The sequence below is a fragment of the Lactuca saligna genome, chromosome 8 (genome assembly GCF_052625555.1).
Source record: "Lactuca saligna cultivar CGN05327 chromosome 8, ASM5262555v1, whole genome shotgun sequence".
Taxonomy (NCBI): domain Eukaryota; kingdom Viridiplantae; phylum Streptophyta; class Magnoliopsida; order Asterales; family Asteraceae; genus Lactuca; species Lactuca saligna.
Window position 1 is genome coordinate 16,005,475 of NC_136424.1, and position 16,959 is coordinate 16,022,433.

The 16,959-nt window shown below is 35.0% G+C and overlaps 1 protein-coding gene across 1 annotated transcript; it reads right to left on the reverse strand.

Moving 5' to 3' along the window:
* Positions 1-344: 344 nt before the first annotated feature.
* LOC145012488 (NADH dehydrogenase [ubiquinone] 1 beta subcomplex subunit 10-B-like) lies at positions 345-2,331 on the reverse strand. Its single transcript, XM_078971290.1, has 5 exons — positions 1,605-2,331; positions 1,462-1,500; positions 833-925; positions 691-745; positions 345-431 (listed from the first exon to the last, which is right to left on the reverse strand). Exons 1-2 carry the CDS (start codon positions 1,885-1,887, stop codon positions 1,475-1,477), a joined length of 309 nt encoding a protein of 102 aa, XP_078827416.1. The 5' UTR covers positions 1,888-2,331; the 3' UTR covers positions 345-431; positions 691-745; positions 833-925; positions 1,462-1,474.
* Between the last annotated feature and the right edge of the window lie 14,628 nt (positions 2,332-16,959).

Here is a 16,959-nt window from a genome sequence, read left to right on the forward strand (position 1 = left end):
TATAGCCATACCGGTGACCAATTTAACTGAGTCAAACTGAGGCTGCAATAATAGAGTTTTAAATAAAAAGGAACAGTTAGAGTCTTCATTATCATTATTATTATCTTTAAAAAGAGTTAACAGTAGGTTTGTCAAATTGGAAAAGAAACGATAGACTTACATGTTGGTTTGGGTGTTTTTGGCTATGTACAGTAAATAAGATTTTTAATCTGATTCCAAGGCTAAGAACTTGAGGTGTTCCCCATAGACAACATTTTCCATAGCCTAGACAATTCACAAGATAATGAAATATGTATAAAGTTTCGAAATCAAAAGAAGGAATGCAAATAAGTTTATTTAGACTTGCCTGATGCGGAGTTTTGTAGGTTAGAAAGTGTTTCTGAATCTCCTTCCAATTTGTATTACACTCCATTAACCTCGGACCTAATAACCTTGATATATCAAACAATCAACATAAATTGAGAAAGAATGAGAGAAAGCATAAGTTATGGAACCCACAAAAAACAAAAACAAAACAATCATGAATTCGGATAAGCATTCCTATGTGTCTAAGATATCCCAGGTACACTTTGCCTATCCCAAATTTAGTCAGCACGCCATAGCCTAAAAACATGATATTGTAATTTGACACCATATTTGAGTAAGGAAGAGAAGTGGTAGGAAATCCAGGGCAAATCCTTTCGTAAGTACCTATCTTTTTTGGAGCCATTTTAAAAATATTTATGTAAAGCTCGTCACTTGTGACCTACACCAAATTCATAAATACAAATATCATGAATCAGAATACAACCAACAACAGAGAAAAAGAAGTTATGGAGCAAATGAGACTCACCTCCTCTTTGGTTAAAGCTGCAAGGTCCTACAAACAGGTAGCTGCCAAAATTGGAGACTTGTTTCATCAGGTACATCCTACGGAAAAAGAAATCTGTGGAAAAAGAAAAATAACCCAGGCAACATAATGTTGTTTATCTTAGTTGCTAACTCGTATGGGTTTATATAATCAGTCTCTAATACCAAGAATACCCCTCATTGTTTAAACATCAAAAATGCACTAATGTATGTTATATAGGGACATCTTTTAAAAAAATCCTTTAAACTTAATTAAAAGTCCACCTATATTTTCAGTTTCATTTAATAAAAAAATTTATTTTAACTATCAATGTTTTGTAAATGTAGCTGTACCAAAAAGCAATTCATCAACACATAAAGAACACAATTCCAATCTGAAGCACATTCAAGCCAATTTTCAGTAGTCTGAGAATTATCCATTGCTAAACTCTATTGATATTCATAATATCAGAGTGATTACATACCTTTTGGGACTGCTATTGGTCTATCAATCAACCCTACTGAACAACTACAACCGATATAAGCCATAGCCATGTTACATAGCAAAGCACAAAAGACCAATCAATCAACCCTAATAAACAATTAAGAGTAAAAGATTTCATGAAAAGATACCTTAAAAAAGAAATCACTCCACGCTCTGAACCCTAGGACCTGTAAATTACCACAAATCAAACGCCTTGATGTAAGGATACAAAGAAAAACGGATGATAAACCGAGAGAAAATAGAGAATATCAAAAGTTGCAAAAGGACGAACCGTGCTGATCTGGATGACGACCATCTCTACCCCATCCAATACCACAACTTGAATCAAGGTATTGCTCGACAAGGTGACGACACTTCTGGAGGTGATTGATACCTTCGATGTGGTAGCACCATCTGAGCTTATCACGGATTATCTTGGAGGTCTCGATGTCGATCCATTTCTCCCTCACAACATGCTTGCGCATTTTGAGCACCGCCACTGGATCCTTGTAGGGGTTGGCCGAATCGAAGTCCGGCGGTTGTTCGTCAAACACTACTTCCTTCTTTCTACCCATCTTTCGAATGCCGCTCCCTCGCTCTCCAAACCTCGTTGAGAAGGTAATATCTGCTGGCTGTGAGTGTGTTTTGTCCTTACTTCCATTGTAGCGTTTCCCCCAAATACTTCCTGTAAATTTTCCTGCATCAAATCAAATCAAGTCATCCATGGTGGTAAACGGAAAGAGAGAAACATTTGTAGTGCTGTTGGTGGCTGGTCAATCGGACTTTCAGACAATAAAAGAAGAAGAAGAAGGTAGGAGATTTGATGTCTGTTTTTCGCCCCTCTCTCACTCGATCTTTGGATGTAGCAAGAAGGGAGAGGAGGCATCAAACTTTCTCGAAACATCATTGAAAGCAGAGAGAAGGACTGAGAGAAGGAAGAAAGATAGGAAGAGTCGATGGCAGTGGAAGAAGGAAAAAAGGAATCGATACGATTAGAAGGGAAAGGAACGAAATCAGAGTCGGTGAGAGAAGGCGGTGGGATATATGAACACGGACAGAGGCGGTGGAGGATAAAAAAACTGATGGTGAGGTGGAAGCTCAAGTGGGAGCACACTCATCCTGCTTTTATTGGCTACACATGTGTGTAGGGGCAGCGAACAACACGTATACCATCAGAGTTACAGAACATGAGTAAAGTATATATATATATATATATATATATATATATATATATATATATATATATATATATATATATATATATATTAAAGATGGTCCGATAGGAACATATTACTGTTCAATTGGAAACATTCTTTTTATATAATTATATAATGTTTTGATATTATTTATAAAAATAATAAAGATGAAAAGTGCTTTACACATTCCCTTACCACAAGAAAAAGAAAACATTCGATTCTCACATGCATGCAGGAAAATCACAGGTTCACTAACTCGATTTGTGTCTTTACTCATCCAAACCGCTCAACTCGCCAACGAACAATATCGTAAACTGGCGGTACCACCCTAACCAAAACTCAAGCCTGTTCACGACTTTATATATATATATATATATATATATATATATATATATATATATATATATATATATATATATATATATATATATATATATATATATATATATATATATATATATATATAAAAGGACGAAAGTTATTCTGGGACTTCAAAGTTGGGTTAGAACTTACGAACTCTTTTTTCAACCAATTTGTTTCAAAACTAATACCACCATACAACCCTAAGGCTACGAGGATTTCATATATGACAATTGCTCAATAAGATGGTCAAAATTGGCCTATATTTTTCATCTTTTTTGAGTATGGATATGTACATTTTCATATGTGTATATGTTCAAATGTATATATGCATATCTATATTTTTCATTTACCTTTTTTTTTAACCATGGTTGGCCTAGGCTAGACATTTTTAGAGTCAAGTGGTGCTATTGGTTTAGGAAAACAAAATGATTAGAAATTTTTTTATTATCAAAATTTCATGTAAATATTAGTTTTTACGATAAGTTGATAAGTTGGTGACTTTTAAAATTGATAATTTCCGGATAACTTATTAGACCATGCGGTATACGCAAAAGGCACGAGTTCGTGGTCTAGGTGGACACAAACCACAACCGCGTACACCATCCTGATGTCTCGTCGTGGTTCATGATTGTGGCCGTTCGTGCTCCGGATAGCGAATTGAAAAGATGAATGTGGTTGGCTGTTGAGTAGCAGCTATATTTTAGTATGTAAAATGTATATATATATATATATATATATATATATATATATATATATATATATATATATATTAATTTTACCTTTCAAACAACATTAAACATCTTCTATAAATATCACAATTATTCTCTCATTTTACTCACACAGTTCTTTTCTCTTATTCTCACGATCATACACTTGTTTTGCATATAAATCAAAACCAATGACTACTAAAAGGATGAATTTGTTAGAAAATGAAGAAGAAAACTTAGTACTAGCAGCATGGGTATCGGCTTTAGAAGACCCAGATATTAAAGCACATGGATAGTTTTAACAGTAACTTTTCTCAATTCATACTTTTGATACTTTACTTTTATTTTTTAACATTTTTGCCTTAACCTTTTTCAATTCATACTTTTACCACTTTTAACTTTTCTCAATTCATACTTTTGCCACTTTATTTTTATTCCTTATGCTTTTCCCTTAACCTTTTCCAATTCATATACCACTTTAGTTTTGTTTCTTTACATTTGAACATTTTCCAATTCATATTTTTACCTCTTTACTTTTATTTCTTTACACTTTTATCACTATATTTTATAACTTTTTTCAATTCATACTTTTGACACTATACTTTTAATTTTTTTAACATTTTTTCCCTAACCTTTTCCAATTCATACTTTTGCCACTTTTAACTTTTCCCAATTCACACTTTTATCACTTTACTTTTATTTCCTTATACTTTTACCTTAACCTTTTCCAATTCATACTTTTACGACTTTAGTTTTATTTATTTATAGTTTTGCCTTATCAGGAACCTTTTCCGATTCATATTTTTTCCACTTTACTTTTATTTCTTTACACTTTTATCACTATATATATATATATATATATATATATATATATATATATATATATATATTGACATTTTACTTTTATTTTTTTTAACATTTTTTTACTTAACCTTTTCCAATTAATACTTTTGCCACTTTTAAGTTTTCCCCTTTTGCCACTTTACTTTTATTTTCTTACGCTTTTGCCTTAACCTTTTCCAATTCACACTTTTTACCACTTTTATTTCTTTACACTTTTACCATAACATGAACCTTTTCCAATTCATTTTTTTTGCCACTTTACTTTTATTTCTTTATATTTTTGTTACAAAACTTTCGCTTTTACTTATTTACACTCTTGGCACTAAAGTTCGATGATCCTTTTACTTTTATTTCTTTACACTTTTGCCACACAAACTTTCACTACTTTTACTTATTTACACTCTTAGCACTAAAGTATGATGATTTTTTACACTAACTCCACTAAACTTTGACAATTTTCAGTTTTGTGCCAAGTTTTTTTTAGAAAACTTTAAATTATTTCCAACCAATTTTTTTTAGGATACTTTAAATTATTTCTAACCCATGCAAAGCATGGTCTCTTTCCTAGTTTTTATTAAAAAGTAAGGTGAAGTGTGTTTACCAGTAAGTATCCATGGTTAGTGGTAAAAAGTGTGGTGATAATGTGACACACACCACTATAGTGGTTAGTGGTAGGTATAACGGAAGAATGTTGAGAAAAAGACACCCCATTTTTCCATATAGACACCCTATTCGGTTTTTAAGATATTTTTATTGGTTGAATTTGTATTATTTTCGAAAAAAGTAGCTTATAAACTGTTAACTATAGGTTGACTTTTAATAAAAATGTTTATAGAGTGTATAAAAGGTGTATACTTTTTTGTATTATTTTCGAAAAAAGTAGGTATAACGGAAGAATGTTGACAAAAAGACACCTCATTTTTCCATATAGACACCCTATTCGGTTTTTAAGATATTTTTATTGGTTGAATTTGTAATATTTTCGAAAAAAGTAGCTTATAAACTGTTAACTATAGGTTGACTTTTAATAAAAATGTTTATAGAGTGTATAAAAGGTGTAAATTTAGCAACACACAACGGAAGACCTTATGACCTTTTAGTTGTATATTTAGGGTGTTGTTAATCGCCTTTATAGAAGGTAATATCTATATGTACCCCTAATGTTATGCACCCCTCTTATATGTGAGTATAATAGTGCTTGTGCACCCCTTCTGATGTGATACTGTATGTGAGTGAATGAGAGTATTCATAACACAACCCTTATAGAACTAAAGTTAATTTACTCACATAATTATTACTACAAAGAAACTTTAAAACCGTAAAGTACATTATTAGTCTTTCACTTATATTTTCATTTTTGTTTTCCTCCCTTTCAATTTAAAAAAGTTCAAATTAATGAATAAGTTGATAAACCATCACATATCATTAACATCACATTTATGGTTAATTTGGCATACATTATTTTTTTGTTTTCATCCCTTTAATTTTATCTAAAAGTTATTATTATTATTATTATTATTATTATTATTACATATGAAAAATCAATTATTCTCTTACTTTTTGTTCATATTATCTTTCAACTTATTTTAAATGGTGATAATTGTCATTCAATTTAATTTAAGTTTTATTGAGATGTTAAATTTATATACATGTCATCATCTTAAATAGGTAGGAACAAAATATAGTAGGATATTTTTTTTTTATTTTTTTTCTCTTTCTCTCTCTTTCTCTCTCTCTCTATATATATATATATATATATATATATATATATATATATATATATATATATATATGTGTGTGTGTGTGTGTGTGTGTGTGTATGTATATAATTTGATATAATAATTCGTATACTAAATTGATTATTTTGAATTATATGATAATATATACATCTATTATAACTTCTTAATCTCAATCGTTTGAATGACTTGTACCAACGAATACACATGAATAAAATTAAATATAATATATGGTTTAATGTTATTTATTGTTGTTATTGCTAATTATTTTTTAAGATTTATTTTTTTAATGATTTAATTTCTATCATTATAATTATTTAAAACATCAAATATTGTTTTTTTTTTTTTTTTTTTAAAGGTAACAATATAATCATCTATATAGAGTTATTTTTAACTATTGTTATTGTAAGTTATTTTAAATTACTTATTTGAAAACTTTAAACGATTATAAAAATTTCTTTAGGAAATATTTTAGTTAAATTGAGATTACAATTTAGTTTTTGCATTTATCACTTTTAACTACTTCACAAATATTATTTGATTTTTAAGTGGAACTAAAATTTATATTTAAGTTGATAAAACTGTTGAGTATGCTCGAAAGCGTGAGCATGACTTAGAGATACGTGGTGCCACTCTTACTATTCCAAAGCATCCACGTACTGAAGGAACTACTCTTGTTTCCACTATTACACCAGCTCAATCTGTTCGAACTGATCCTAGCAAGCAAGCGCAATCTCAAAGTGCTTTTCGTGGCCGCGACAGGTCATAATCTTTTTCTATTCAATCGCCTTCATGTCGCGTTTGTGGAAGGAATCATCCGGGTCAATGCAAAATAGACAAGGAATCCATTGTTTGTTATGGGTGTGGGGAAACAGGTCATATAAAGCCAGCTTGCCCAAGGAAGGATGTGAATTGCTATGTGTGTGGTATTGCTGGCCACGAGAAGCGTTTTTGACCTACTCTTACCAGCCAAGTGACGGGAAGTCAAGCTTCTGTTCAACAACCGGCGAGAAGTCAAATCCCTATCCAACAACCAACGAGTACTCCAGCTAAAAAGGAGGAGGTGCCAGAAGCTAAGGGCCGTGTATTCCAGAATACCACAGAGGAAGCACGTGAGGACCCGAATGTTGTGACGGGTATATTTCTTGTCAACTCTAGACCTGCTCACATCTTATTTGATTCTGGTGCCTCAGATTCTTTCGTATCTTATGAATTTGCGCATTGTTTTCAAACTGCTTGCTATGCACTTGCGCAACCATTTCACGTAGATACTGCGGGAAGTATATCATTACTTGCTGATAAAATCTATAGGGATTGTGTCATTGAATTTGAAGGCTATAATTTTCTTGCTAACTTAATCCCTATCTCTTTGCCCAATTTCGATATTATTCTCGACATAGATTGGTTGTCAAAGAACCATGCAAAACTCTTGTGTTACGAAAAGATGGTACGCATTCCTAGTGAAGGGGAAGATTCTATTCATGTCTACGGTGAATGAAGGATCTTAAAAATAATCTCTTTCCTCAAAGCTCGTAAATTCATATCAAAAGGTTGTCCTATCTATCCGGCCTATACAGTTGATATCTCAAGAAAGGAGAATAAAACTGTAAATGATATTCCCATTGTTAACAAATATTCTGATGTTTTCCCTAATGATCTGCCTGGACTTCCTCCGGACAGACAAGTAGAATTCTGAATTGACCTTGTGCCTGGTGCTGCTCCAATTGCAAAGACTCCTTATCGTCTTGCGCTAGCCGAGATGAAAGAAATGATGATCCAACTGCAGGAATTACTTGACAAAGGCTTTATTCGGCCGAGTACCTCTCCCTGGGGTTCTCCAGTATTGTTTGTCAAGAAGAAGGACAGATTGATGCGAATGTGCATTGATTATTGTGAGCTGAATAAGGTGACTATCAAGAACAAGTAACCACTACCTCGCATCGATGATTTGTTTGATCAACTTCAGGGTGTTAGCTATTTCTCAAAGATTGATTTGAGATTTGGCTATTATCAGTTGAAAATACAAGAGCAAGATGTACCGAAGATTGCTTTCCGTACTCGTTATGGGCATTTCAAATTCCTTGTCATGCCATTCGGTTTGACAAATTCTCCTGCGGTATTCATGGATATGATGAATCGAGTATGTCGCCCAATGCTCGATAAGTCTATCATTGTATTCATTGACGATATTCTAATCTATTCCAAGTCTGAAGCTGATCATGCCGTTCATATTCGTGAAATCTTAGAACTTCTTCGAAAGGAGAAACTTTATGCTAAATTCTCGAAATGTGAGTTTTGGCTTCGTCAAGTTCAATTTCTCGGCCATGTTATTTCTAGTGACAGTGTATCCGTAGATCCTATCAAAATCGAAGCCATTCAAAATTGGGAAGTGCCCCGTAATGCTTCCGAAATTTGAAGTTTCTTAGGTCTCGCGGGATATGACCGGAGATTCATTAAAGACTTTTCTCGTATAGCCGTACCTCTCACGAGTCTTACACGGAAGGAAGTGAAGTTCGAATAGGGTGAAGCTGAAGAAAAAGCTTTCTCAACTCTAAAAGATCTTTTGACTCATGCTCCAATCTTATCACTCCCAGAAGGTGATAATGATTTCTCCGTGTATAGCGATGCTTCAAGATTGGGACTCGGTTGTGTATTGATGCAGCGTGGTAAAGTGATAGACTATGCCTCAAGACAACTGAAAGATTATGAAAAGAATTATCCCACCTATGATCTTGAAGTCGGTGCAGTAGTATTTGCCCTAAAACTTTGGAGACATTACCTTTTTGGTACGAAATGCCAATTGTTTACCGGCCACAAGAGTCTCAAGTTTATATTCAATCAATAAACTCTAAATATGAGACAGTAACGAGCTGTGGAGCTGATCAAAGATTATGACTGCGAAATCATGTACCATCCTGGAAAGGCTAATGTGGTTGTAGATGCACTTAGCAGGAAGGTTTATCATAATAGTATGTGTTATACTATTACTCACACTACGGTGAAGCTCACTATTCTTGATGAACTAGAGAAGTAGCAAGTTGAGGCCTTAAAGCTAGAAAATGTGAAGAAGGAAGGAATGGTACATTATGCTGATGTTTTACTTGATGATCCACGAGGATTAAAATTATTTAAGAATCGACTATGGATTCCAAAGATTGGTGGATTAAGATAGAAGATTTTAGATGAAGCTCATAAGTCTAAGCTGTCAATACATCCTGGTACAAGTAAAATGTACTATGATGTAAGAGCTGATTATTGGTGGCCTGGATTAAAGAGATATTGGACGATATGTACAGGAATGCTTAGTATGCTTACACGTCAAAACAGAGCACCAAAAGCCTTATGGAACCCCAGAAAGTCTTAGTGTTCCTGTATGGAAGTGGGAAGAGCTGTCCATGGATTTTATTACCAAATTGCCAAAGACTGTTAGATAGCATGATAGTATTTGGGTAATCGTCGACCGCCTGACTAAGAGTGCACATTTTCTCGTCATGCGTGAAACGGATCCAATGGAGAAATACGCACAAGTATACTTGGATGAATTTGTTGCAAGACATGGTGTGCCACTAAAGATCATTTCCGAGCGCGATACTCGCTTCACTTCTCACTTTTGGGCGAGTATGCAACGTGAATTAGGATCTCGAGTTGCTCTCAGCACCGCTTATCATCCCCAAACAGATGGTCAGACGGAGAGAACAATCCAAACAATAGAAGATATGCTTCGTGCATGTGTCTTGGAGTTCGGTGGTAACTGGGATAAATACTTACCGCTTGTCGAATTTTCGTATAATAACAGTTACCACACTTCAATCAAAATGCCACCATATGAAGCATTATATGGTCGCAAATGCTGAACGCCATTATGTTGGCGCAATGTAGGACAGAAGATCCTTAAAGGCCCTGAAATGATTCAAGACACCACCGACAAGATTCAAATCGTACGAGAAATAACGAAAGCAACCCAAGATCGACAGAAGTCCTATATAGAAAAGAGAAGACGACCTATAGAATTCCAAGTGGGTGATTTCGTGATGCTAAAGGTATCTCCATGGAAAGGCCTTATGCGATTTGGGAAGAAAGAAAAGTTGAGTCCTAGATTTGTTGGTCATTTCAAACTCATCCAAAGAATTGGAAAGCAAGCATACCTCTTAGAATTGCCTGAAGATTTGGCAGGTATTCATGATGTGTTTCATGTGAGTTATCTGCGCAAATGCTTGAGCATCTACGATTAGACAGTTCCATTATCCGAGGTGAAATTGGATAATAAATTAAGATATGTTGAAGAGCCGGAAAAAATTGTGAATGAAAGAACAACTAAGCTACACAATAAAGAAGTAAAATTGGTGCTTGTCAAGTGGAAACACCATCGAGGCCCAAACTATACTTGGGAGAATAAGAATGAGATAAAAGCGAAATATCCCCATTTATTTTAATTGATGTAATCTCGGGGACGAAATCCTCAAAAAGAGGAGGTATTTTTAACATACACGTTTTGAAATCGTGTTTTGTAATGAATAAAATTGTGAAATACTATGTGAAATTGAGTGTTGAGTTCTAACAAGATGATTTTTACTAGAAATGTAGTAAAACTATGTTTAGAATCACTCAGAAAATATTGGAAGTCTTATGAGATTCCAATTAATAGCCAAATAATGAAAATTTAGCAAAAACCTCATCGAAATCCGTTAGAAGTGTTTTTATTAGTTTATGTTGTAGAGAATCTCGTTAGAAGTGTTTAGGCAAAAACCTCATCGAAATCCGAGTTATAACGAAGAAGTTATGACCAATCGAAGATCCGTGACAAAAGCGGCACGGCGCCCAATGACGTAAAAAGTGAGATTTTGATTAACTACTTTTTAGCCTTATTAATCTAGATTAAAGTCGTAGTATTCATTAAACCGAGAAATTCAATAAAAAGAACGCTAAAATCTGACTTCGTATGAGGAAGTTATGATTTTTCGAAGTTTCAGCTTAGCAGTAGACAGCTAAAAACTTGAATTTTAGATAAAGCGATATTTTACTGATACATCCTATATGAGCATCGAAGGTCTCATCATTTGTAGTACAACAGTAAAAATTCTGACGAAAATGGATGTCGGATGAAGAAGTTATGAATTTTTAACGGATTTTCCTATCCCGGTCTGTTAAACATAATAATATTAAAAATAAATTCAAAATTAGCCGACGAAGTCTAAACAAAAGTTTTAGAGCGTAATTTTAGCTACGTGTGCATATAAAGAACGTCAAAAACGGAGCTCGTATGCAAAAGTTATGGATTTTAGAAGTTCGGGGCTCAAAATCCGAGAAATCTCGCATGAATAGTGCCAGACCACGTCACCTCGCACGAAGCAGCAACATCATCCGAGTCATGGCACATCCGAAGAGTGACGCGTGTCACACGCGTGTCCGAGCCTCGCTTCACCACCACCGCCCCCTCTCGCATGCAAGCCACATGCTTCATTCTCCTGATGCCACGTTCGAGCGTCGCAGTGGCCTCGTGGCCTTCGCCTCTCCTACCAAATGTCCGAAGCTTGCATGAGCGACGCTTCTCCCTCTTGACCGAACCTCGTAGCTGCGACGTGGACTCTTCTCAGCCACAAGGACCGAACCCTCGACCCTATATAAAGGGAGGCTACGAGCCTTCCCGGGTAACTTTGAAATTTTGACACTTTTTCACCCTAATTCCATATATTCACAATTTTGACTTTCCCCAAAGCCTCGGTATCAATTTTAGCACCCGAAACACGTCCCGAAGCTCCCGAGAATCCCGAAAAATTTATCCTTTCGGTTTTGAAGCCCTACCATCGCAGAGCCCGGTTTTTAATTAAGCTCCTGGTTTTCAACATAGAAAGTCATATTTAAAGCCGAAGTGATGTCCAAATTACCCTTTTAACCCCCGGTTAATTTAAGGTGAGTTCAATATATAGGAACAGTTGTATGTTATGTGTTATATGTGCTATGTGCTTTTCAGTGTTATTATTTTGAGTTATTTTTTGGTGTTATTTTATTCGCTATGTTTATAGCAAATGTAATACCTTTGACCATGTGATCAGTGAAATGACTTAGATTCACATTGGTACTAGTACGTAGTCTTTGGCCATGTAGAGCATGTCTCCGTAAGAGAATGACTTCTATTCTATGGCATTGGCAAATGGTTAGACATGACTATAAGCCTGAAATCTAACAAGATGTTAACCAGAAATTGCATGTATTCTATGCCATTTGGGCGAAAGTTTTATTCATGTATATCAAGCATTGAAAAGTATATCTTTGAATAAATTCTTTGATTGATATGAACACTTGTCACATGATTTCACATATGTCTTGTTGTTCCTCTTTGCTTTTGCCATACTGAAGTATATATACGGCATAATGTTATATTATATCTATTATTGAACGCACTAAGCTTCACCGCTTACCCTATCAATGTTTAACAATTGCAGGTGATAAGTAACTAGCATGATCACATACTGTTGAAAGATTTAGAATAGTTTGTAATAGTAATTTTGTACTTCAGTTTATGTTTGTATAAATTACAATATCCTGGGTAGTTATGTAATATATAACACTTTGTAATAGTCAGTTTGTATCCAGTAGTTTGTAATCCCTTTATCAATGTAAAATATTGCTTTTATGAATATGCAAGTACCATGTTTTGGAGTAATAATATTGTTAAGTATGAAAGTTTGGGTCTTTCAAAAATTCAAAAGCTAGGGTCTTTCACAATGCTTCGGTGGATAACCTTCAACGCTCTCTTCAATCTGAAAGGTCCAACCTTGAAGCTGCACGCCAAGTGATCGAAGCTGCTAACGAAACTTTACATACTAACGTTAATGATCGATTGACCCAAATGGAGGCTGAGTTAGCTGTAGAGAATTGTATCATGGATGAGCTAGACAGGCAAACCTCTCAGCTGAAGATGCAGAATCGCAGGCTTCGTACTGCCACTGCTGAGCTCAATGACTTGAAGTCCGAAAAGGAGGTTATTCGAAGCTCTGCTGCTGACATTCACTCCATCCTCCTTCATCTCCTTGAAGCCCATGATCCCATCATCACCATTACTGTCCGATGGCACTTGGCTGACAAGCTCAGGCCAGCCTTGGACATCCTTAGTTGTATTGAGGGTGTTACAGTGACTGGTGTCCAACTGAAACAAGGGGGAGAGAAGGCAACAACTCAACCTGCTCCTGCACCGAAACCATCCACTGAACCAAAGGGTAATGAAGCTTTAGTCAGTAATAAAGACAAGAAGAAGAAGAAGATTAGGGAGGATGACACTGATAATGAAGATGATGTCTATGTTGAGAATCCTGAAAACCCTTTTCAGAAGACAAAATCCTATGATAAAGAGCTAGCAGAAAAGTTCAAGAAACAACATGCTGAAGATGAAGCTCCTAGAAAAGAAGAAGTCCATTTTTCCTGACTGGACTCTAGATTCGCTTCAAAGGTGTGCTATTGATGAGCCAAGCACACTTTGGCTTGAGCCTGTGATGTCATTTGAGCTTGATAACTCCAAGGATGCACAGTTTGATATGCCGATCACGCGAAAGGCATTCATTTTTCACTGCTTTAATTCAAATGTTGCCATTCCTTCTCTAGACCTGAAGGTTGATAGGGATCTTTTGGAGCTTTACTTAGAGTCCGCTCAACCCCAGTACTTGACCTGGAGTTCGAAGAAAATTACAACTTTCAAGGTTTTGAAGCCCTGCTCAATAGGGAAGTTTATTAATGTTAAATTCAAAGTGACTCGAGGCACCAAAGGCTCAGTTCATAACTTCACCCTTGTTGATCTACCGAATCTCAATACCCACGACTAGATACTCCTCAACAACATTATATTGTCAAATCCACAGGAATATCAGGCGATCATTGACCATGTCAAGAGAATGCTTGTGTGCTACATTCACGAGGTAGCGAAGATGGACCAAGAGATTGCTTCTGCTATTCACAAGCGAACCACGATCAAAACTATGGGCAAAGCAGGTAATGTTAATACAATGGTCAAGGGAAAGATTGATTCGGAGTACCACACTGTAATGTTCGTCAGGGGCGAAGGACAGAAGTGCATGTTTGCTCTTGTTGACAAACACCTCTTCTCAAATGCTTGCTTGGAGCATATCTTGGAGATTATTCAGAGGTGTGATCAAAACACTACACCTAACAAGAAGTTGTTCACTGATATGCTGAGGTGGTATATCCAGTTTCGGCAGACACTTCTTGCGATAATCCATCGACTGTTCAAGGTGATAAAGATTGTAAAGCCTACACAAAAGAAATAATCTCTCGCCTCATTTGACACAAAGGGGGAGATTTTTGGGATTATTATGTTTTGATTGCCGGTATTGGGCCTGTCCAACCGTGCATGTTTTGTTCTAGGGTTTGGTATATAAGTTGCATGCATGCAGTCTTTGTAGTTAACGCTTTAATTATTTTCTCATTGAGTTTTTGGTAAACCCTAGCTCGCCTCTACAGTGGAAGTTCTTTATCGAGCTCTGCTGAGGCGTGACTTTATTTGAATCATAAGCACATCTTTGATTCCATTCTGTGTTCATATCATTATTGTGTTTGTCTTGTTTGATTTTCATATTCTTACCTGTGAAAGATCTAATCGATCTAAGATTTATTCTCATTATTTTCCTTTTTCATCTTCTTGGAACTTGAAGATTTAAATTCATGAACAAACCCATTTTCCACAACTTCAACTTGACAAGTTTGGATCATATCTTTTGGAGTTTGATATTTGTGAATTTCTTGGATTAATGACTTTCGATAATGAATCATTCCTTCAAATGAATCACAAGAAATCACAAAATATCATCGATTTGAACTCCAATTGAGCAAAAAACTTTTTATCTTCATGAGAATCAACTTGAATCTTCTTGTCATGAACTTCAAGAACATCAAGAACATCACATTGAACTACATAATCTTGAACTTCAACATACTTAAGAGCATGAAGATTACTTGGGTTTTCAATAAGAGAAATGTATTTCTTATTAAACAAATCTCTTCTCATTCCTTTTGATTTTCACTCCAAGATGCCATGTTCAAGGAGATTTCAACCAAGCATCCAATCTTTGAAAGTGGTTGAAAATCAATCTTCCATGACCATCCTTGAAATCTCCATAAGAAACGATAGTACCCCATGAATTCAAGCCACCTTTCAACAATAGTCCATAGAATTGATTTTCGTTGACTTTGTATTTCATATCTTCTATGATCAAAACCCAAGAATCATAATGTAAATACATTATCTTTGATCAATTGATAAGAGTTTTTCTAGAGAGAGAAAGTGATTTTGAATTTGTTTTCTAGAGATATAAAGAAAAAATCACTTGAGTTCTAGTGAAGAAAATCGAATTATAAATTGAATCTAGGATGAATTCGATTTCTAGAATCCAAAAACTCTCTAGAACATGAAGATCAAAACACAATGAAGAATCACCAAATCTAGAATGTCATCATGAATCAATTCCTGATCAAATCAATAACACCCGCTCTGATACCAGTTGTAGTGGTGTTGATTATGATGACATATGCGGAACTGATTAGATCTTGTGAATCATCATACAAATCATGAACATGATGAGTAAATAAATCTGATTTGAGCTCTCATTAGATCTAGAAATAACATACAAATTGGGTCTTGTACAAATCTCTCTCTAGTCTAACATTCCAAAATGAACATTACATAAATGAGTGTCACTCACTTCCTATTTATAGCAAAGACAACTCGTTACACAATACAACAGAGTAAGCACAAAATACATCCAAGCGTGACTTTGCACCCTAACAACACGATTGCAATCTAACACATATTCCAATGGAACCAGCAATGAAATTGTCAAAGGCCGAAGATGAACCGGAAATCGACCTAACACAATACATGAAGGTGGTAGGATGTCTAATATATCTCTTGCAAACAGGACCCGATATGGCATATTTGGTAAGAGTTATAAGTCGTTACATGTAGATTCCATGAGAGTCACATGACACTGCAATCAAACACATTTTAAGATACTGTGGGGAACGACTGCACATGGAATTAAGTATGAGAGGATGGAACACAAAAGACTCATAGCTTACAGTGACAACAACCATAATATCAATCCAGATGACGGAATAAGCACAACTGGTCAAATATTTTATTATGGTTCATCTCCTACAATGTGGTGTTCACAAAATCAAGATACGGTTGCTTTGTCATCTTGTGACGCAGAGTTCATAGTAGCCAATATAGCTGCATGTCAAGCAATATAGCTTCAATATTTGTTAGGCGAAATCCTAAACAAACCTCAACAAAAGGTGGTCTTAAAAGTAGATAAGAAGTTTGCATAGAACTCACGAAAAATCATGTTTCTCACAGAAGAAGTAAGCACATAAACACAAGTTTCTACTTCATTAGTAATTGTGTTGAAAACGAACAAGTGGAGGTAGAGTATATTCCAGGTGAATTACAAAAGGCAGACATTCTTACAAAACGCTTGGCTCGAACGAAGTTCAAAGAAATGAAGCTTTTGATCGTATCAAATATGTTTCTAGAAGGACTTAGAAATTAGGGGTGATTGTTGGAATTCCTAATTTGAGTAGGACTCTAAGATCCAATTACGTGAAGGTTAATCAAGTAGACTTTAAGACTCCTAATCTAATTCTATAAGTCGGTAGATTAGATCTATATATACATGCATAGAAACCGAGTTAGAGTAATGATGTAATATAATCAAATTGAGTTTTGAGTTATTTTCCCAATAATATTGGAGAGTTATTCCATATATTGTGTGTTTGTTTTAAATCTTTAAAGT

Bases quoted from the DNA above. Each gene is read 5' to 3' on its own strand.
- LOC145012488 (XM_078971290.1), bottom strand. From the start codon at position 1,887: ATGGGTAGAAAGAAGGAAGTAGTGTTTGACGAACAACCGCCGGACTTC. The intron at 1,501-1,604 runs GTTCGTCCTTTT...GGTAATTTACAG, and splicing joins TCGTCATCCAGATCAGCACG to GTCCTAGGGTTCAGAGCGTG.